The 22,004-nt window shown below is 40.6% G+C and overlaps 1 protein-coding gene across 7 annotated transcripts in view; it reads right to left on the bottom strand.

The window, feature by feature from the left end:
* Positions 1 to 22,004, bottom strand: part of mast4 (microtubule associated serine/threonine kinase family member 4) — a 120,577-nt gene that overhangs the window by 40,800 nt on the left and 57,773 nt on the right. For 6 of the 7 annotated variants that reach the window (XM_034296761.1, XM_013137127.4, XM_034296762.1 and 3 more), the window contains one exon: positions 3,863 to 3,951. In XM_034296761.1, the coding sequence (XP_034152652.1) occupies positions 3,863 to 3,951 (89 nt within the window). Of the gene's footprint in view, positions 1 to 3,862; positions 3,952 to 14,523; positions 15,237 to 22,004 lie in introns of those variants that run through there. The other variant, XM_020053404.3, reaches the window with a different exon arrangement.

The following is a 22,004-nucleotide window of genomic DNA, read 5'->3' as shown; positions in this document are numbered from 1 at the left end:
GTGAGAAGCCAAGCAGCTTGGTGAGAAGCCAAGCAGCTTGGTGAGAAGGCAAGCAGCTTGGTGAGAAGGCAAGCAGCTTGGTGAGAAGGCAAGCAGCTTGGTGAGAAGGCAAGCAACCTGGTGAGAAGGCAAGCAACCTGGTGAGAAGGCAAGCAACCTGGTGAGAAGGCAAGCAACCTGGTGAGAAGGCAAGCAGCTTGGTGAGAAGGCAAGCAGCTTGGTGAGAAGGCAAGCAGCTTGGTGAGAAGGCAAGCAGCTTGGTGAGAAGGCAAGCAGCTTGGTGAGAAGGCAAGCAGCTTGGTGAGAAGGCAAGCAACCTGGTGAGAAGGCAAGCAACCTGGTGAGAAGGCAAGCAACCTGGTGAGAAGGCAAGCAACCTGGTGAGAAGGCAAGCAACCTGGTGAGAAGGCAAGCAACCTGGTGAGAAGGCAAGCAACCTGGTGAGAAGGCAAGCAACCTGGTGAGAAGGCAAGCAACCTGGTGAGAAGGCAAGCAGCTTGGTGAGAAGGCAAGCAGCTTGGTGAGAAGGCAAGCAGCTTGGTGAGAAGGCAAGCAGCTTGGTGAGAAGGCAAGCAGCTTGGTGAGAAGGCAAGCAGCTTGGTGAGAAGGCAAGCAGCTTGGTGAGAAGGCAAGCAGCTTGGTGAGAAGGCAAGCAGCTTGGTGAGAAGGCAAGCAGCTTGGTGAGAAGGCAAGCAGCTTGGTGAGAAGGCAAGCAGCTTGGTGAGAAGGCAAGCAGCTTGGTGAGAAGGCAACAACTGTTGGCGCAATTATTAGAAAATGGAAGAAGTTCAAGATGACGGTCAATCTGCCTTGGTCTGGGGCTCCATGCAAGATCTCACCTCGTGGGGCATCAATGATCATTAGGAAGGTGAGGGATCAGCCCAGAACTACACGGCAGGACCTGGTCAATGACCTGAAGAGAGCTGGGACCACAGTCTCAAAGAAAACCATGAGTAACACACTACGCCGTCATGAATTAAAAACCTGCAGCGCACGCAAGGTCCCCCTGCTCAAGCCAGTGCATGTCCAGGCCCGTCTGGATTATCCAGATGATCATTGGCAAATTTCAGAGAAGGTCATGTGGTCTGATGAGATAAAAATAGAGCTTTTTGGTCTAAACTCCACTTGCCGTGTTTGGAGGAACAAGAAGGATGAGTACAACCCCAAGAACACCATCCCAACCGTGAAGCATGGAGGTGGAAACATCATTCTTTGGGGACAGGACGACTGCACCGTATTGAGTGGAGGATGGATGGGGCCATGTATCGCGAGATCTTGGCCAACAACCTCCTTCCCTCAGTAAAAGCATTGAAGATGGGTCGTGGCATTGAAGATGGGTCGACCCGAAACACACAGACAGGGCAACAAAGGAGTGGTTCCATAAGAAGCATCTCAAGGTCCTGGAGTGGCCTAGCCAGTCTCCAGACTTGAACCCAAAAGAAAATCTTTGGAGAGAGCAGAAAGTCCATATTGCACAGCGACAGCCCCGGAAGGATCTGGAGAAGTTCCGTATGGAGGAGTGGGCCAAAATCCCTGCTGCAGTGTGTGCAAACCTGGTAAAGAACTACAGGAAACATTTGATCTCTAATTGCAAACAAAGGTTTCTGTATCAATATTAAGTTCTGCTTCTCTGATATATCAAATACTTAGGTCATGCAATAAAATGCCAATTAATTATTTAAAAATCATACAATGTGATTTTCTGGATTTTTGTTTTAGATTCCGTCACTCACAGTTGAAGAGTACCTATGATAAAAATGACAGACTTCTACATGCTTTGTAAGTGGGAAAACCTGCAAAATCGGCAGTGTATCAAATACTTGTTCTCCCCACTGTATTGATGAATGAATCAGAGCTTATGTACATAGTTAAGTAAAAACCAGCAGCTATAGCACACACCTGATTAAAGGAAACATTTAAAACACTTAAACCAATCCAGATGGAGGTCAAATAATTTCTTTGAAGAGATGGATTGAAACTTGAAATGTGTTTTCGCTTGGAAATCACTATTAAGAGAATCCACTATTTTAGCTAAATTCAGTGGGACTTACAACTTCCTTGGCTAATCCCACCTGAAAACCTGGTTTTCCAACAGGGTCAACAAAAAATGTTCACTCTAGAAAAGAAAACTGACCACATTATTCAGATGGCCTACATTGCAATGTGGGCACAGTACAATGTCTCTATCGTGTCTTAGTGAAGAGACTAATTTCTTAAATAGAAGCAGTGACAATACAGTGTACAGATTTTATTAATGTATTATCAAAAGCATTAATGTATTATCAAAAATTCTTAACAGAAAAATAGAAGACAACTATATGTAGTAAACTGTAGGCATGCACAAAGACATGTAGTCTGGAAACATTACCACATTTTCCTAAGCACTCCTCCAATCATTAAGCACTGTTATTATGTTCACAACTGTTTATCCTAATTCCTTCCACTAACCTATGCACAGGTTGAAAATGGCCGATGGACACTGATAAAGAAACTTGGGAAGCAGTACATGATGTCAGAGCTCAGGCTTACGATATTGACTGAGAGTGTATTTGTGGCATATTTATTCTTCTTTGCACGTTAAGCAGACTTTAAGTATTTGGAAAGATTAGATGCTGAGGATTATAATAAACCCAGCAGCAATTCCTCCAGCCAAATGAGAGTCCAAAGTAATCACTTCACAGTTACATATCATAAAACGCATAACACAGAACATGTCAACCATTATGATCACTATGTTTGATGTACAGCAACAAAGTGATAAGGTGCAATACCCTTCGTTCTGCATAGAATGAGCCTATGATTGTCTATTCTGTCCCACAGAAGTCACACAGAACCTTTGACTCCCATTTAGATTTTCCCATAATTTCCAAACCTGTTTCCTCTTAATTGCCACAATGTTAACGCATGTACTTAGTATTTCTTCTATAATGAAGATTTTATATCATTACAAGAGAGAAATTAAATTCCTAGATAGACCTATCTTAGCATAATAATTTCCATCCTGTTTGAATTCACACCCGCATGTTCAAGGCGCACAACACAAGATTGCGGATGTCAATCTAAAATGTAGCCACTGTATCCACACTGCACAGAAACGTGATACAGTTCTGACAATCGTTTTCACACCAACTTTTGGAGGGGCTAGACAGAAAGAAACGCATGCACATCGAGTCTACGACACCTGCAAGTTTACACAACAAAATAATCTAGCATTTTCGATACAAACCTGTAGCACAATGAAAATGTTGAAAAGTGTTAAGGCTAGAAAGTCTGACTGCACAATTGCGGGCCATTATCAGCATTTGGCATGCCATGAAGTGAATCGCCTAGATGACTAAAAAAGTCTGGGATTCTTTGGTCCAGCCTATAAATGGAGTACTATAGACTCATACTTAAAATTTCAGTTCAGAGATCTTAGCGGTAAAAAATAAATTTGCTCATCATCATTTAAGTACTCTCCAAGTCACATTGTATACATATATAAGCACAACACGATTTGATAAACAATACCCCAGACTTAGCCTCAGATGCTCACCTTCCCTCCACTATTGATGTAGATGACTGGTTGCTAACATGAGACACTAGTGTGTTGTTGTGATAAAGGTCTACAAACAGAGAGACAAAGGAGGATCTTGTGCGTAGGTAATGAATCAGAAACAGATTGCACTTCAGACAAGTGGCTTTCCATACTGTTTCTTCATTTACCCACAGACAATGGCCTTCATTCAGGCATAGAACACTCAACAAAAGCCTCTCTGATCACAAGAACATTCATTATGTCACTCACCAGGGCACATCCAAACCGATGCCTGTCCTGTAAAAAGATTACGCTTATACACACATGAACTCACGAAAGCCTTACCTGTATGTGATGAGAGAGGGGAGTGAGGTCGCTGAAGCGCAGAAGACTGACCACTTCCTATAAGACTTTTTCTGTTGCTGGTCCTGCAGCTATGAAAACACATACAGAAAGAGGTTAGGCAGCTAAACAGGGGAGAGGCAAAGTGGCTTTCTCAGCCAGCCAGTCATTCCAAGTTTCAAGGTTTATTTGTCAAATGCACTGAACAACAGTGTCAACCGGCACAATTAAATTCTTGACATGGCACCCGACACCTACATAGTGAGAGTTAAGAAGAGCATATAAGCAAAAATATAGCTAGACAGAAAAAATTATACTGTAAACTAGCAGCAATCTGTGTAGTATTATTGATATAGCAGCAATCTGTGTAGTATTACTGAACACTTAGATATGGCATTTACGGCAGTAATATACTGAATATACACTCACCTAAAGTATTATTAGGAACACCTGTTCAATTTCTCATTAATGCAATTATCTAATCAACCAATCACATGGCAGTTGCTTCAATGCATTTAGGGGTGTGGTCCTGGTCAAGACAATCTCCTGAACTCCAAACTGAATGTCAGAATGGGGAAGAAAGGTGATTTAAGCAATTTTGAGTGTGGCACGTTTGTTGGTGCCAGATGGGCCGGTCTGAGTATTTCACAATCTGCTCAGTTACTGGGATTTTCACGCACAACCATTTTTAGGGTTTACAAAGAATGGTGTGAAAAGGGAAAAACATCCAGTATGCGGCAGTCCTGTGGGCGAAAATGCCTTGTTGATGCTAGAGGTCAGAGGAGAATCTACCCAATAGAGCATCTTTGGGATGTGGTGGAACGGGAGCTTCGTGCCCTGGATGTGCATCCCACAAATCTCCATCCACTGCAAGATGCTATCCTATCAATATGGGCCAACATTTCTAAAGAATCAATGCCATGTAGAATTAAGGCAGTTTTGAAGGCGAAAGGGGGTCAAACACAGTATTAGTATGGTGTTCCTAATAATCCTTTAGGTGAGTGTAAGTGCGACATATCAGCAGTTGGTAGAGTTATTGAATATTATACATGAGTGCAATAAGCGTATGAATGTGCTTTATTGTCTAAGTAAACCTGGGAGGTGCAACCACAAACCCCCCATGTAGTCCGTACAATTCAAACAACCTTTAATAGGCCTAATCATCACTGACTGTCTGGATCTGTTTACATACACAGCCCTGATTGGCTGATTGCTGAATATTCTACAGCTCACCACCTTACCCAGCCAAACATCAAGTACACCAAGACATTAATGCACCAAACATTTTCATCACACTTTTTTCTATATATTTACATAAAGTAGGAAAGCACTGGGAGTATGATGAATTTGTCCTAGGTATTATTCTTCCCTAAAGAGAGGGCTAGGACTGGAGCAGAATAAGTTGACCAGTACCTGTGCAGAACTTCGCCTAGATCTCTCACAGAAGGAAGGTCAAGATCAAATCCTAAATGAGTTTCAGTTTGACCAACCATGTTTTGGTCAACAACTTTTAACACCCCAGCCCACCAAAATAAGCAAAAAAGGTAACAAATTCATATAAAATAATTGTTCTCATTAGCACATATAATTAACCAAGGATAAGCCTTCCTGTAGATTATTAAACACAGCACCACAAACCTGATTTTACACCCAAAGGAAGCTAAAAATACTGCACAGCTGGTAGTGAAAAATCCAGTAAATATGTGTGGGGGGTTTTAGGTAGAAAGAAGTCAGTTGACATATTCACTGAACACACAAGTGGGATAGTTAATATGCAAAAAATATATGTACTGTAGCCCCTTCAAGAATCATTGGACAGATCAAATTGGCCTTCTGACTAAAATGCAATCCTTCGTATGCATTCCACAATCTGTAGCACTTATTGTTGCCTCCTGAATCCCATTCACTATAGGTCTTCAAACTGGGCTCTAATTTCAAACAAAAACTTACATAATCTCCATTAAAACACAAGGAATCTTCTAATCACTGTCTTAGTCCATGTGTACGAGAAATACTACACTTGTATTTCAAAAGCTATTTCAAAGACAAAAGAAAATCTCTTTACACTTGCAAACAAGAGAAGTGAAAAACATAATAAAAAAAACAAGATCTATAACAACTAGTGTCCCTTAATGAGCCTCTTGGCTGGGTGTCAGCCTCAGCAGGTAATGAAGGCTTAGTTAGCAAAGAAGTAACACTAGCGTCCAGTCTGACAAAGCACACTGCAGTCCACTGCTACAGCAGAAGAACAGGCAAACTTATTGTGTAATTTGTTATCACAACATTGGAAGCCTTTGATGATATTACACAAAACAGTCATTAATGAAAAACCTTTTGTGTGACTCATAAGGGTGGAGCATTTTTAATCACAACAGGAGAGTTCAGTAATTTACACCGGAAAAGGTTGGGAATAACAACCGCTCCATGACTGGTGGAAATTCAATCTCTGCAAAACCCATGTTGGAATGTACAAAGTTTCAAACTTCAAAGACCCTGAACTGAGTACGTCCTCTTGATCGAATCCCCAAGCTGGCAAGGTGGAAGCAAACTTGTCCGCCAGCAAGAACATTAACCTTAAATTCTGCTCAAATTCTCTTTGGAAATACCCCATTCACACAATACCACATATTGACAAAGGGAAAAGAAGATTTTAGAAATGTTGCCAGTTTTTTAAAATCTTACCAGAGATCAAGAGGCTTGCAGTAAGAACACATAGGACAAGTGGATGTTATCAGTCACTGACCTGGGCCATTAACTTTCTAATCAAAGTCATATTCCATAAACATCTCCACAAAAAAGCTAAGAATGGCTTTCATTCATACTTGATTTGGGTTTGTTTCTCCCATGATTCCATTCAGATCCTCTTAAGTTCTGTAAGATTGAATAGGGAGCATCGGTGAAATGGGATCTTCCAGTCTCCCCACAGATTCAGGCTTTGGCTGAATCTGTCCAGGCTTTGGCTGTGCCACACAAAGACATTGACAGACAGTCTTAGATCCTGTGCGTTTCGGATCAGGTTTTCATCAAGGACCTGTCTATATTTTGCACTGTTCCTCCACTCTTCAATCATGTCCAGACTCCCGGTTCCTGCCACTGAGAAGCATCCCCATAGCATAGTGCTCCCACCACCATGCTTTACAGTAGAGATCACACCTTGTGTTTTTTCAATTTTGGTCTTTTCAGAACAGATAACTTTTCTGCTCAAGCTCTCAGAGTCTATTCAGTGCCATTTGACATACTGCTTCAGTCTAGCCACTCCAACGTGGAGGCCTGATAAGATGGAATGCAGCAGAGATGATTGTCATTCTAGCAGGTTATTCCATCTCTGCAAAGAAACTCTGTCAAAGTATTGTCCAGTTAGATAGTTTAGCCTAATGGCTAACTCTAGGAAGGGTCTTGGTGCTTCCAAACATCTTCTGTTTCACAATGTTAGAACCCCCCTCAGCTCCTGAGAACTTTACAACCTTTATTATATTTTATGACCTTCCTCAGATCTATGCCTCAATAAAATTCCATCCTGTATTCTAAGGAGAGTTCCTTGGTTTGTGGGACCTTCATGTCCAATCAAATCATGTCGAATCAATTACATTAATACAGGTGGACTTCATACTCAGTTTTTAATAGACATTTCTAAATACTGTCCATTTACAATCAATAAAAACTCCCGGCCAATAAGAACATAATCACGTGATATTGGAGCTCCTCCCCCTGCCTCCAAAACTACTGTAACCACATTTAGATAGCAAGGGATGCTGAAATTGGTGAGCAAGACCATTGAAAAAATTGGTGGAGCCAAAACATTCATCATGATAGCAAGCTGAATAATATCTTGTTCACAGATGCTCAGTCAAAGAGGATCAGGTTAAACCAAGGCTATTTATAAACAGTCAGCATAGGATTAGACCAGGAAAGTCCCACACTGCTGCCCAGGGGGGACACCCACTTAGTCACTTCCTCTCTCAAAGTCCCCTTTCTAGGCAGACATACATGTACAGTACTGTGAGAAGGTAAATCCCTTGAGAAAAGTACATTAATACCCAAGGGGTTACAGAACAATTTCTAAGCAATTTGAAATCAAATAAGTACACTGTCCATTGGATAATCTACAAATGGAGGACATTCCAGACCACAGGCAATCTAAGATAAGTCATCCTGTCAATTTCAGCCCAAGAGCTAACTGAAGGATGTTCAAAGGACAAACAAGAGCAAAGGCAGCAAGAACAACTGTGATTACATGGTGATTGCTTCATCTAAAAGTAACAGAGATGATTGTCTAAAACAGAAATTATTTCTAAAACAGAAATCCAGAAAATCACATTGTATGATTTTTAAATGATTAATTTGCATTTTATTACATGACATAAATATTTGATCACCTACCAACCAGTAAGAATTCTGGCTCTCACAGACCTGTTAGTTTTTCTTTGAGATGCCCTCCTGTTCTCCACTCATTACCTGTATTAACTGCAACTGTTTGAACTCGCTACCTGTATAAAAGACACCTGTCCACACACTCAATCAAACAGACTCCAACCTCTCCACAATGGCCAAGACCAGAGAGCTGTGTAAGGACATCTCGGATAAAATTGTAGACCTGCACAAGGCTGGAATGGGCTACAGGACAATAGGCAAGCAGCTTGGTGAGAAAGCAACAACTGTTGGCGCAATTATTAGAAAATGGAAGAAGTTCAAGATGAAGGTCAATCTCCCTTGGTCTGGGGCTCCATGCAAGATCTCACCTCGTGGGGCATCAATGATCATGAGGAAGGTGAGGGATCAGCCCAGAACTACATGGCAGGACCTGGTCAATGACCTGAAGAGAGCTGGGACCACAGTCTCAAAGAAAACCATTAGTAACACACTACGCCGTCATGGATTAAAATCCTGCAGCGCACGCAAGGTCCCCCTGCTCAAGCCAGCGCATGTCCAGGCCAGTCTGAAGTTTGCCAATGATCATCTGGATGATCCAGAGGAGGAATGTGAGAAGGTCATGTGGTCTGAAGAGATAAAAATAGAGCTTTTTGGTCTAAACTCCACTCGTCATGTTTGGAGGAAGAAGGATGAGTACAACCATAAGAACCCCAACCGTGAAGCATGGAGGTGGAAACATCATTCTTTGGGGATGCTTTTCTGCAAAGAGGACAGGATGACTGCACCATATTGAGGGGAGGATGGATGGGGCCATGTATCGCGAGATCTTGGCCAACAACCTCCTTCCCTCAGTAAGAGCATTGAAGATGGGTCGTGGCTGGGTCTTCCAGCATGACAACGACCCGAAACACACATCCAGGGCAACAAAGGGGTGGCTCCGTAAGAAGCATCTCAAGGTCCTGGAGTGGCCTAGCCAGTCTCCAGACTTGAACCCAATAGAAAATCTTTAGAGGGATCTGAAAGTCCTTACTGCCCAGCGACAGCCCTGAAACCTGAAGGATCTGGAGAAGGTCCATATGGAGGAGTGGGCCAAAATCCCTGCTGCAGTGTGTGCAAACATGGTCGAGAACTACAGGAAACGTATGATCTCTGTAATTGCAAACAAAGGTTTCTGTACCAAATAATAAGTTCTGCTTTTCTGATGTATCAAATACTTATGTCATGCAATAAAATGCAAATTAATTATTTAAAAACCATACAATGTGATTTTCTGGATTTTTGTTTTAGATTCCGTCACTCACAGTTGAAGAGTACCTATGATAAAAATTACAGACTTTTACATGCTTTGTAAGTGGGAAAACCTGCAAAATCGGCAGTGTATCAAATTCTTGTTCTCCCCACAGTAGAGCAGTTTCCACATTAAATCAACCTTCGTGAATCAAGCCACAATTTACAAAAACTGGCAAAACAGTGGAATTTACGTTTCGGATTCATTTGGATTCATCAAACAGGGATACGCAACACATATGCATGCATCCGTTGATAAATCAGACCCATACTATCCTACTGCAAACGTGAACAAGCTTACGATCACCGCCCAATGAACGCCTACAATTACCCAAATAAGGTAGCCAAATTGGCCCTATTAACTATGTAATTTCAGCAGACACACAAAGCAAGGTGGAGACCAGTCAGAAAAAAATTAAGAAAATAAATCTCCTATAATGGTAAATTCACATGAAATTATCTGATATAGAATCTAAAAACATTTAATTTTCAAGTAGTTCACAACCAGTCATAAATATTCCGCACTGCAAGATGTGGCTGCTGTTGTAAATAAAATAGTGGTCAGAGCTCAATCAAGGTGGACACGAGAATGCGATGTGCAGCCCTCCTAGTGTCCAAACTACAGGAGGTGGGCAAAGTGTAACATATTTCTCAAATTAATAATAATAATAGTGAAGCATTAAAAAGAGCAACGTAATAGCAAGTTGTTCAGGAGCAATAGCGCTGGAGAAAAATTTGATATTAAATGTAATACCACTAGTGATATGTTGATACTGCATGTAATTCCTTTTTACACAATAGTTATGCAATTCCTGAGATGCAGGGTTGTCCAGGGACCTGCAGGCATCTCTTCTCACAATCTATGTCAAAGTGCATGCGTTGAGTCAGAAAGACACAGCCCCATGGTCAGGCAACTTTGCTGTGTCAGGTCCTTGGCAGCTTGTCAGAGAATTTCATATTGGACCAGAGATGAGTAGAACGTGAGGCCATCTGTAAAAAAGCTGAATTTGAATCAAAACTGGATCTTGGAACAAGACATTTGTTTAAACAAAAACACTAGATATACACAATACACTGGCTCTAAAACTAACAAATGGAGGGTTGTGGGATGGGTGAGTCAATCTTAGAAAAAGGCTGCACATCAACAGCTGAAGCAGGTTTGCAAGGAGTGTACAAAATCTCATCCCAATTGATGCAAGAGACCAAACAATAGTTCTAAGAATTTCCTACGCTGTTATGTCTGCCAAAAGGGCAACATCAGGTACTGAAGCTGGGGGTGTACACTTGTTTGTCACAGTAAAAAAGTTGTTTTTTGTTAATAAATAGTTTACCTTTATCAGTAGTGAAATTAAGATAAACCATCCATACTCCCCAAAAATGCAAAAAATGGGGGAGTGTCACGACAGCGCACATAGAACACACAGGTCTAACGGTCATCACAGGAATAGTAACACACAAAGATAATACAGAGAAAGTAGGCCAGGTCTTCCCGTGTTCTGCAGATGCATCAGATTCCAGAGTAGCTCAATGCTCAGCTAGATTTGCAAGTCTGAGTGATATTTAAAACCCATTTAGGTAGCTATTTAGCCATCAGTATACAGTAGCTGGCTTATTTTTTTAAATTCCAACAAACCATTGCATGTTAAGTAGTTGTAAGTGGGGATTAAAATATGTTTTAAAAAGCACAGCAGGCTACAAAAAGACATTAAAACAAAGTGTTTCTATCTCTATTTTAATGTAGTAAATAAGCTCATTATTCAGAATAAAAACATTGAATAGAAATAAACATAAAACCTCTCTCGACCAAAACATGTTTCCCAACCCACAAATAACACTCCCTGTTATCCATCAGGAGGGTGAAGTTAACTTTAGAGAAGAATGCAGTTTTGTATTCCCATTTCCAAATTATTCTACCAAGACCTTGGGTTATTTCTGATGAATATGAGCCAGATTTATGCTTTTAACATCATATTAGGTCTTATTTGAGAGTTGCCTCAAAAGAAAGCAGTAGAGACCGTGTGGAAATCTCAGCAAGGCTTTAAATACTTCCCTTAGAATACCACACAGCTCTGCTTCTGAATCCAAGCAAATCTCAAGTCTCTCATCTTGACCCTTGTCAAAAATGAGAGGGACAGATTCATAATGTTTTGTGCCATCTTGGAGCTTTTTTTTCTTCTCAAAAACTGCCACTTGAGCTGACAGAAGCTGAATACCCCGGGCACAAAATACACTCACACCCACACACTGCAAATAGATTGAGAAAGAAGCTAGATAGACAGTAAGGCAGAGACTGTGCTCTCCCACTCCAGCTAAATTATTTGTGGCTAATGCATGTGCATTGGATGTTGTGAGAGAGAAAGGTCCACACCTCAGGGCCATATAATTCCTTCTCTTCTATTTTAGAATGTGATTAAAAAAATATTTGAAACTAAAATGGGATCACATTATAATTTACAGGAAGTTGTAATGACTGATGAAGGGAACATAAAGCTCTGGAAAAAATTAAGAGACCACTGCATCTTTTTCTTTCCTTTCTAAATAATTTGAAAGGGAAAGTTTTGAGTGAGGAACAGAAGTGTTCAATTTGCAGTGGTCTCTTAATTTTAACCCTTTGGTTGCTCACTCAGAACCTTCCTTTTCAACTTTTTTGGAATGGAAAGAAAAAAGTGCAGTGGTCTCAATTTTTTCCGGAGCTGAATGTATACAACCGGAATTTTACTGTGTAAATTGATTCAACATTACATTTCTTCATTGGAAAATGCATCTGAACTTCTAGATTAAGCAGCTCAATTAACTTAATTAAAGGTATCATCCAGTGGTCAAGCAGCTTGCTGCCTATTTTTGCTACAGTATGGTTTGATTCTGTCCCACAGCTATTTCAGTACAATCTTTCCATCCAATAAAGCATAAAATACCATATATGTGTATATGCTCCCATATTCTTTGTGTACATATTGGTTTCTGAACCCTGCTCCTGGACACCCCCCTGCCCTGCATGTTTTAGATCTCTCCCAGCCCAAATATACCTGAAGTACTCATGAAGGACTTCATAATCAGCTGATCATTTGAATCAGGTGTGACAGAGCAGGGAGAGATATAAAACATGAAGGGCAGGGGGGCACCAGTGTTGAGAAACCCTGGCATACATCAAACTTGAAATTACAAACTTGTTTGATTTTCTTATTCATGTGTGGGATTTGGGTTTACGTTTTGACCAATTCTTATGGTCATGATTAAGCTTACAGTAAATTATTCATGAATTATTTACTGTAAGCTTGACGCAAAACAAAACATGGTTTGCTCTAATCAAAACCTGTAAAGATTGTCATTTTTTGCCTCTAACATCTCAATCATCATTATTCAGAATTATTTCAAAATTATCCATAATCTTTGTAACACCTGCATTAATGTAGGCATTGCAAAACATGATCCATCCTCACTCACAATAGATGTGAGTACAAAATGGCAAAATATATTTTTGTTTTTTATTGTTTACCATTCAGGAAAATCTAAATAATAAATACAATGAAAAAAAAAAAACATTCTTAGGCTTACTGACTAGACGCTAGGTCACATTAAGGTCAAATTCCGAGATGCATAAAATGCAAGAATGTTCAACTTTCCATGGTAAACAAACATTCTGACCTTAAGAGTGCGTGTGCTGCATTACTAAAATGTAAAGAGAAATTCAAGGCCCAACTGAATGAAACAGTTGTTTTTTTACTATTTAGACTCAGTAAGAAACTCGTAAATCTGATATGCTAAGGGGGTGATACCTCTACCAACTACAACAATGATCCGCTCAAAGATCCAACTATAAAATTCATTGAATCTTTTCATTTGGAAGAGTGAATAATGCCTCAATAAAAACAGGCCACTCGGTTGTACAATGGATACAAATATTGACAAAACAGAGACCATATTTGTTCGTGCTAATATCTTAGTGAATAACATACTTCCTAAATTGTACATTTCTAATAAAACATTGTTATTCAACTCCAACCCATTTAAATTAATTCTGGCTCTGGACAATATTCATACTTCCCATCTATTTTCCAGAAGACGGCTCTGATTCCCACAAATCAAGCAATTTATCCCTAATACTTCACCCACAGCACCAAGCAGCCATACCTCCAGTTCAGTGAACTATGACCCTGTCCATACAACCCACCAGCTTCTACATCAATTTGCTTCAATTACTCCCATAAATCAATGTCCTTACGCTGAAAAAGCCCCTTGGTGATTTTTTGATGAAAGGAATAAATTACATTATAGTACATCATGGTCTGAAAATATCGAAGCGAGGACATCCATTTGATATTCAGCTGTTCTTTAGAATAAAATAGGTCAGTCCATGGATTAGAAAAAATATGAAATTAAGAGGAACTGTTCTGTATAAAATGTACCAATTTAAACAAACTGGGATGTGAGTAGGAACACCACTCTATGTAACTTGCTACAGATACATAAACACCTGTACTGAGGGGAAAAAATTAAGTAGCTTACATTCTGAAGACCTACCAGATATGAAAAGCACCTTGAAACGCTTTTCATTGTAAGCCATTTTCTTTATAAGGTTTCCTAGGAATCTGTGATAATCTCCAAATATATTCCTAAAAGTGAACATTCCCTTATAACTAAGTAATCATGTGTTGGTCAACATCCATTACATAGAGTGCATGGACAACAAGATACTGCTGATAGTGATCAAGCATTCACCGATTGTTGTTGTCACAAGGCTCAATCACTCACAAAAGGGAAGTACCTAAATGATTGTCCCGGATTAACATTCTCATGAAACATTTTAGATGACCCCACCAAGCCAACAACCCATTCACTACTGGTCATTAACAGGTCTTTTCAATTTCATATAGTAGGAGAAAGAAAGTTAGGTTTCCCCCCTACTCAGAATTCCCAAACCAACTCTGGCTGCATTGGTCCAAGTGGCTGTAAGACAGATGGTAGTGACCTTCAGTCACAGAACAACAACAAGTTATTAATGTTACCTTTTGGATCGTCTGAGCCTGGCTCCGCTGAGAAAATGCGGCATGGTAAAGTTAGAGAGCATCATCCACAAACTGGAGTCCGACATTGTGCCAAAGTCATTCCAGCCTCCTTCTGGAAGTGGAACATGGACAGGGAGTCTTCTCAGAAGTCCCAGCGATGAGAAGCGCTGGAGGTCAGTAATATGGAGGTGGGGTGCAGCCCGTCCCCTAGAATAGTCCCGAAAACAAGTGCCCCTACTGGAACTACCTCCATCCTCCTCCAAAGCTCCAAACTTACTCTGTTGCTCAGGCACATCTGCAGCCAGCTGCGGCATACACACACAGACAGAGAAGAGACTGCGGCGTCCTTTAAATGCTGTCTCAAAACCCAAAAAAGAAAATGAACTCCAGGCATCCACAACACTGTGTGATTTAGGTCAAGTGATTACAAGCTTTAACGACCGTGATATGATAACTTATAACAGCTTTCCCATCTGTGTCTACATCTGTATCCTTACACTCCCTCGCTCTGCACTCTCTCCCCTCTCACTCAACTCAACATGCTCCATATCATGTGAAAGGCGACATCTACCACAGAGCGTCCCAGGCTGGGGGAGGGGTTGTTGAGTCAGAGCGGCACTGCATCATCGGCAGACATTGCAGCGCATTCACAGCTTTCAAAATCTGGCTCCCTTCCATAATGCCTCGTGGCTGGTCTTAAGCAGGTCCTGTTTGAAATGTATATACTGTGCTTTTCCAAGGGCGTCCTCTAAGACAGAGAGGCTCCCCCTTCTTTCCAGTAGTTCATCCTTCCCATAGTCTGTTCTGGAGCAGACAGTAAGACGGACCTAACCTGGATCACTACAGGACAGACAATCCCATCTTAACTCCTGCCACCCTTTGATCCCCTTTGCCCTCTGCACTAGCATATAGGATGACGACATGAAACATACAAGTAGCTGAACAAATAAATGTATATAAGACATGTACATACACAATTGTTACTTCAATCAACACTCAACACCCAGCGAACTTGTTTCCCTGACCTTGCGACTTTACCAAGAGACTTTTCAAAGACTCCTGGCCTTATCGATAGCCTAGTTAAAGATAGCAACGCTGTGTGCAATGTAGGCACAAGGCTGTCTTACTTCTGTAGTCAGGTTGGCCCGACTGTAAACTCCACACCCTGGACACGTCTCAGGGTCTGTAAAAACTCATAGTCCCTTGATGTTAACAAGTTCACAAAGGTTCTGCCACACACATTACCGTGTGACATTCCTCCTTATGACCCATGATAGAACACCTTCCTTATATGAGAAGCAGCAGATGCTGACATCAGGTAGCCATGAAGGCCAACAGCCCGCCTCAAAGCAGAGTTCCAGTGGAGTGATGTGACAGGCTTAGCCTTTTCTAATTATGGCCCTGCTCTGCTTATGTGCTCCAGATAAGGGAGGGTGATTTCAGGCACAAGGCACAACGACTGTTAGATGGAGATGTGAAGACTAGTTAGATGATATAAAGACAATAGATAGAGGAGCATTTAAAAAAAAGATATCGATTTCTATTGGTTGAAACATTGATGTTTTTGCGGCCCATCATGGACTTGGACAGATGCTGACTGGTAGTCTTAAAACACAGGTTACACAATGTAAAACACACAATCATAGTATTCGAATTTCACTGACACAATTATACATACAATATGCTTGGTGCTGACCTCCAACTACAGTGTCTACCACAAAACATTAAATTAATACAATCTGCAATAATTGCATGTAACACTCAAAGACTGATGTGCTGGTACATTAGAATGTTTCTTTTCTGGACTAAAAGCAAGAGAAGCATTCTGATTAGGTTTGACTTACAGTAAAGGGCATCAAATATTTTGGTGGAAATTATACATTCTGTGCAGGACTGCAATTTCACTTATCACTCATAATTCATTAATCCTGATTAAAGTTCATCGCATTCTCAAGAATCACTGTGAAACTGTGATATTACACACTGGGGGATGACTTTGACAGCAGGCACTGGACTTCAAAGGCTTTGTACTGAAGCTGGATTAGTTGATGGATACCCAGCATGCCCCTGTTGGATATTCTAGTGAGTCATTACATAATTTCCACAGTGACTAGCAACTGATTTTTCTGCAGTTTCTTAAAGCGCAATCTCACTTGGACAGATGATGCATCTAACGAAATTACTATCAATTTCATTTCTGAGTAATCCATGATTTAAAAAAAACAAGAAAGAAAAACTAGGCAAGCCTAGTTCAGCCGGCCCTCAGGTAGAAGTGATGAGTTGACGAGCCAGGGAGTGGGCTTGAACAGTTATTTATGGACCAAGTCTAGATAACCAGCAGCCAGTAGCCATCTGTTTTTGGTAATTACCATGACTTTATAACATAAGAACAGACAAGAATTTAATGATATTACTTCTAGTTAAGTGTCATAACAATAGATTGAGTGCGGGAAAACAGACAATGCAGGCAACATGGGAATGGAAGTCATCCTGCATCACCGTGATAATACAGAACCAAATGTAATAGCATAACAGCATATTGAATTAATAATAAAATCTCAATGCTATTGAATGTGTTAAAGTTAGGGTTAAGGTTTTGGTTAGGTTTAAAATGTATTTCTACACAAAGTTCTATTAAGCACATTAATTGGGGGAGAGCAATTGCCCTCGCTCTAACCTGCTCTTTCAGGGTTATAGAGCAGTGTTTCAAGACACAGTCCAACACTTCAAGCTATTTACGATGCTAAACATGTCAATTGCAGTTCGTCCATCGCAACATAACCAAAAAAATAATATATTTGGCTTATTCTAAGTAGCTACTGAAGCTTGTAGCCAGTGAAGTTTCAGTTTATCCTCAACTAATCCTAAGATATTTTGTCCCTGGCGAATTCGATACCCCGTCTCCTATGTGGCAGACTGTGTCTCTGACCACTACACTATTTAATAATGGGTACTCAGACTGTTACTCAGCCAGTCAGTCAGCGACATTCGCGCTTCTTGGCCGGCTCAAATACGCGTTCCGGGCAAAAACCTAAACATACAGACCGGCTGGAGCAGTGCTCCAAGGCACCACTGAGGTATCCACTACATTCTAGATCTAGATTTGAGCTTTGACTATTCTGCTAGTTGGCCTGCAATCAGGAGTCCCATTCAGCGTTTCATATCACCTAGCATCATTTTTAATGGAGAAAGAAATGTGTTCTAGGGACACCAATAAGCCTGTTGTTAAGTGAGAGTAACCTCACACAGTGAACCGCCAAGCTGCCAAGTTTGACGGTACCACTACCTGTGGATTTGGCTCAAAACTAGATAGAACTAAGGGCCTCTGCTTCATGAACACATTAACGTTGTCACTAAAGCAGACTGATGGCACGTGTGGACACTTTTGGTTGAGCCCCATGCACTGCACATGCTCACATCTGAGGTATTAACGATGCAGGTCAGTTTAGACCTTCCCACTGATTACACAGTGGGACTTTAATATACAGTGCGTTGCTAAATTCTCTCACATTGTTGAATTACAAATGGTACACCAGCATTTCTCTGTTTAATATTTTGTTTTAAAAATATTTAAACTGAAATATGTCGCTAAATATTGCAATTAAGTAACAAAGCCTGCAACACTGACTTTAGGCACAACTCACAACAAGCACTGGGATGTATTCACAATCACTGCAGCTTCTGTAAGTTATTACAGTCTGTTGTGCTTAAACACCCACTCTGCTGCAGCTTTAAGCAGTTGTATTGAAGGAAAGCCTACAGGGGTCGAGCAGTCTTTGTAAAGTCTCCATTTTCAAAAAGCAGACCATCAAAAAAAATCTATTTTCATTGATTTGAGTAAACAGACATTTAATACATAAATCCACTCTGTGCTCTAGAAGAATATTTCTCAAAGAAAGGAACGGCGCTGGTCTGAGGAGAAAGGTTTGCCGGTCAATGGCAAAACCTTTATCAAAAACTTCTATTGGTTCCATTGACGCTTCCTTCATAGAACAAGAGTCATGTGAGTATCCATGAACATTGTCCGCTATTTGGAGGTTAGCACATACAAAGTGCTTTTTATTACACTCCTAAGAATTTCTATTTATCTTTAATATAGTTTGAGCTTTTAGGTGTTACGACCCCTATCATTAAAGGTCTCCAGAACACATCCATGCTTTCTGTTCCCCTCTATGACGCTCACAAGCGGTGTAGAACATGATGAAATGCACTGTGACTTTTGAAAGAAATGCATATTTCTTTCTTAATGCCTTTAATTAAATTCTTTCCTGAAGTTACTCACTAAAATCTTCAGATTTCAATATGGTTTACCAACTTTTTGTCTTATTTGGGTGTGTTTCATAACGTTATGGGAGAAGACAATTGTTTCCAATAGTCCCAATGTGTCCTAAAAAAAACGAATGAAATCTGTCTTAGAAAAGAACATTATTAGTTACACACAGTATAACTTAGCTAATCATCTCCCTAATCACCCCCCTTTAATTCATCATGAATAGGATTTTTTTCAATTCGTTTTCCGCTGGAATACCGGACCCCGCAAAGAATGTGCAGTAGGAACACAGTCAAGCCACCAAAGTGTCTTGGTAGGCTATAATTAACATAACTGTTTCGGCTACACGATCCAAATATAACAATTTAATAGCTGGGGCAATTCTAGGATTACAATACAGCCCAGACAAGAGCTGAGCAAGTGGTGGAGCAATATACAACCCTACGCAATTGAAACAAAGTGCATGCAATGAAAATGTTGGCTAGTGTTTTGAGGTTTTTTTTATAACTGTGTTCCAGCTGCATTAACGTCAGCTCGCAAAACTGTATTCCAGCTGCGTTTACCTCAGCTCGCAAAACTGCATTCCAGCTGCGTTAACGTCAGCTCGCAAAACTGCATTCCAGCTGCGTTTACGTCAGCTCGCAAAACAGGTGGACATCATCTTAAATCTTTTTGAATTGGCTCAAAAGAGCAAGGGCTATTTCAAAAATACCCAAGGCCTCTTGAAGCCCAGGCCTAATGACGCCACTGCTTAATGGTTCACCCTTATACCCGTAATAGTTCACCCGTATGTCCAAATCTTGAAGACATGAGACTACCACCAAAGACCAAATTTAGAGACTTTGGCAAAATAATATTTTTTTAAATCCTTTTCGTTGAATAATGGGAAACAAATTGCATCTGTTATGGGGCCCTTCATTTGTCTACTTGGTTGAGATTTCTTTTCTTGTTCTCTGTAGATGAAACAATAAATACAGTAGGGAGAGCATATTATTCTGGCCTACAAGCATTTTCCAGTGGACTATTTTTAGGTTCATATGAATGTAATCTCATAATTAGGACAGATAGGATGTAACCTATTTTAACTTCCACTTCACAATCTGACATAATTAACGTATATATATTTTTGGCTTTACATTAGAGTTGCAATTTCTTTCACAAAGTTTTTAGCCTGTCAATCACACATTCCCCTGAAAGCATGAACTCCTTTCCCTATTGTCCTGTCCTTTCATTACAACTAACGAATTTGGTGTAAGAGGGTAGAAGACCAGGGATTATGTAAACATAACGCACCAGAATACATCAAAAGGAGGGTTCTGGCTCAATGACCCAATTGAAAACGGGAAACCAGAGGAACCTACACCATTAACAAAAGGCTGATTCAGAGCAGCTTACCAGGCGACACATCAAGAGACCTCGGATGGCACTGTGACCTGCCATCTCCGACATCATTAGTGCACCACGTGGAGAGAGAGAAAGGAAGACAGCCATGTCCTGCTCCTCCTCCTCCTCAGTCACTTGATGACAGATGTTACAGAAGTGTTAACGTGCCACAGTAGCGGGCAGCATGGCCCACTGACCAGAGACATGCCATATAAGTACATTCTGCTACAGAACCACTCAGGCAGCAGCTCACCAATGGACAGGGGGTACAGGTGTTAGTATGGCTTGAGTGCCTCGCCGTTCAGAGTTCCATTGTATATGACTAAAAGAAGAGGCAAGGAACGAACAACACAAATGGAAAAAAGATATGCACCATCTTGACCACAACTCCTACTGAGAATGTGATGACAATAACAACATTATATAAATGCTGGGTCCGCCACTTAAAGCTGCTCTAAAATTGCTGAACATGGACTTTAAAAGATATATAAGAACACAGCCATGCAGTCATTCGACTTCCGGATATGCAATCTTCAGTTCAATACTATTGAGACATATGTAACCTAAGAAAGCAAATTACAATTTAAAGATTATACTTCACAATCCTTCATTCATGGAAAAAGTACACCCTTAGTTACAATAGCTGGCGTTGTCCCCCCACAGTATTTCTAAAGGATTGAGATCTTGGCCTTGACTACAATCCATAACCCATTCCAAAAAAATCTAAATAAATCTCAAGCCATTCTGTTGTAGCTTTGTTTGTGTTTTGGGTATTTGTCCTGTTGCAAGATCTATGTTTGGGTCAGCCTTTGAACAGATGGCCCCACATTTTCCTCAAGAATTCTTTGGTTCAATATATAATTCATCATTGACTCAATGATGGGAAGTTGCCCAGGCCCTGAGGCAAACCATATTGCCAATGCCTTGATGCTTTATGGTTATGGAGTTTGTCGGGTCAAAGGCAGAGATTTGCTTTGGCATTGCTGCCAAACAACTGATCTGTCCAGAACACATTCTTCCAGTAGTTTTGGTCTTTACTCAGGTATTGTCTGGCAAACATCAGTCGTGTCTTGACACTCTTTGTTGAGAGCAGAGGTTTCTTTCTTTATGATCTCCTATGTAGACAAAGTTTGTGCAGTCTCTATCTGACAGTTGACTCATGCACTTTGACACAGATTGAGCCCTGTAGAGCCTTTGAAGTTACCATGGCTCTCAGAGACGTACGCGCATATTTTGTTATAAACAATATTGGGCTGAATTTGGTGGGAAGACCTGTCTTTTGTAGATTGCAAGCGGTCTGAGAATTCAGACATTTGTAGATGATCTGCCAGTGGAATTACATACTTTGAATTACTTGGAAATTGTATCATAATCCCTCCCACACATGGGCATCAATACCCTTTCTTCTAAGGGGCTCGAATAGGTCTTTCGAGATATACAAGATGTGTAACTACAGACCTATATGGTTATGACCAAACCAGACCAAGTGTCTAACCGGAAGACTAGACCCTCCTTTCTCTTGTGATTATCTAATTATTTGCACTTGTTTTGGTGTACCTGATTCCGATTTCAGGCATTTTATGTGGTAAAGGTAGGTATACACATTACCTTTTAATAAGGAACACTATTAATTGAAATGCATTCCAGGAGGCTAGCTCATAATGCTGGTTAAGGGAATACATTTAAGGTGCAAAACTGTCATCAAAGCAAACAGCGGCTACTTTGAAGAATCCACAATATACATTGTATTTTAATCTGCTTAACACTTGTTTGCTTGCTACATGATTACATGTGTAACTGACGGGTACTGTACGTGTCCAAATACAAG

This window comes from Esox lucius, chromosome 14, assembly GCF_011004845.1.
Source record: "Esox lucius isolate fEsoLuc1 chromosome 14, fEsoLuc1.pri, whole genome shotgun sequence".
Classification (NCBI taxonomy): Eukaryota; Metazoa; Chordata; class Actinopteri; order Esociformes; family Esocidae; genus Esox; species Esox lucius.
This window is presented reverse-complemented; position numbering and strand designations above follow the sequence as displayed.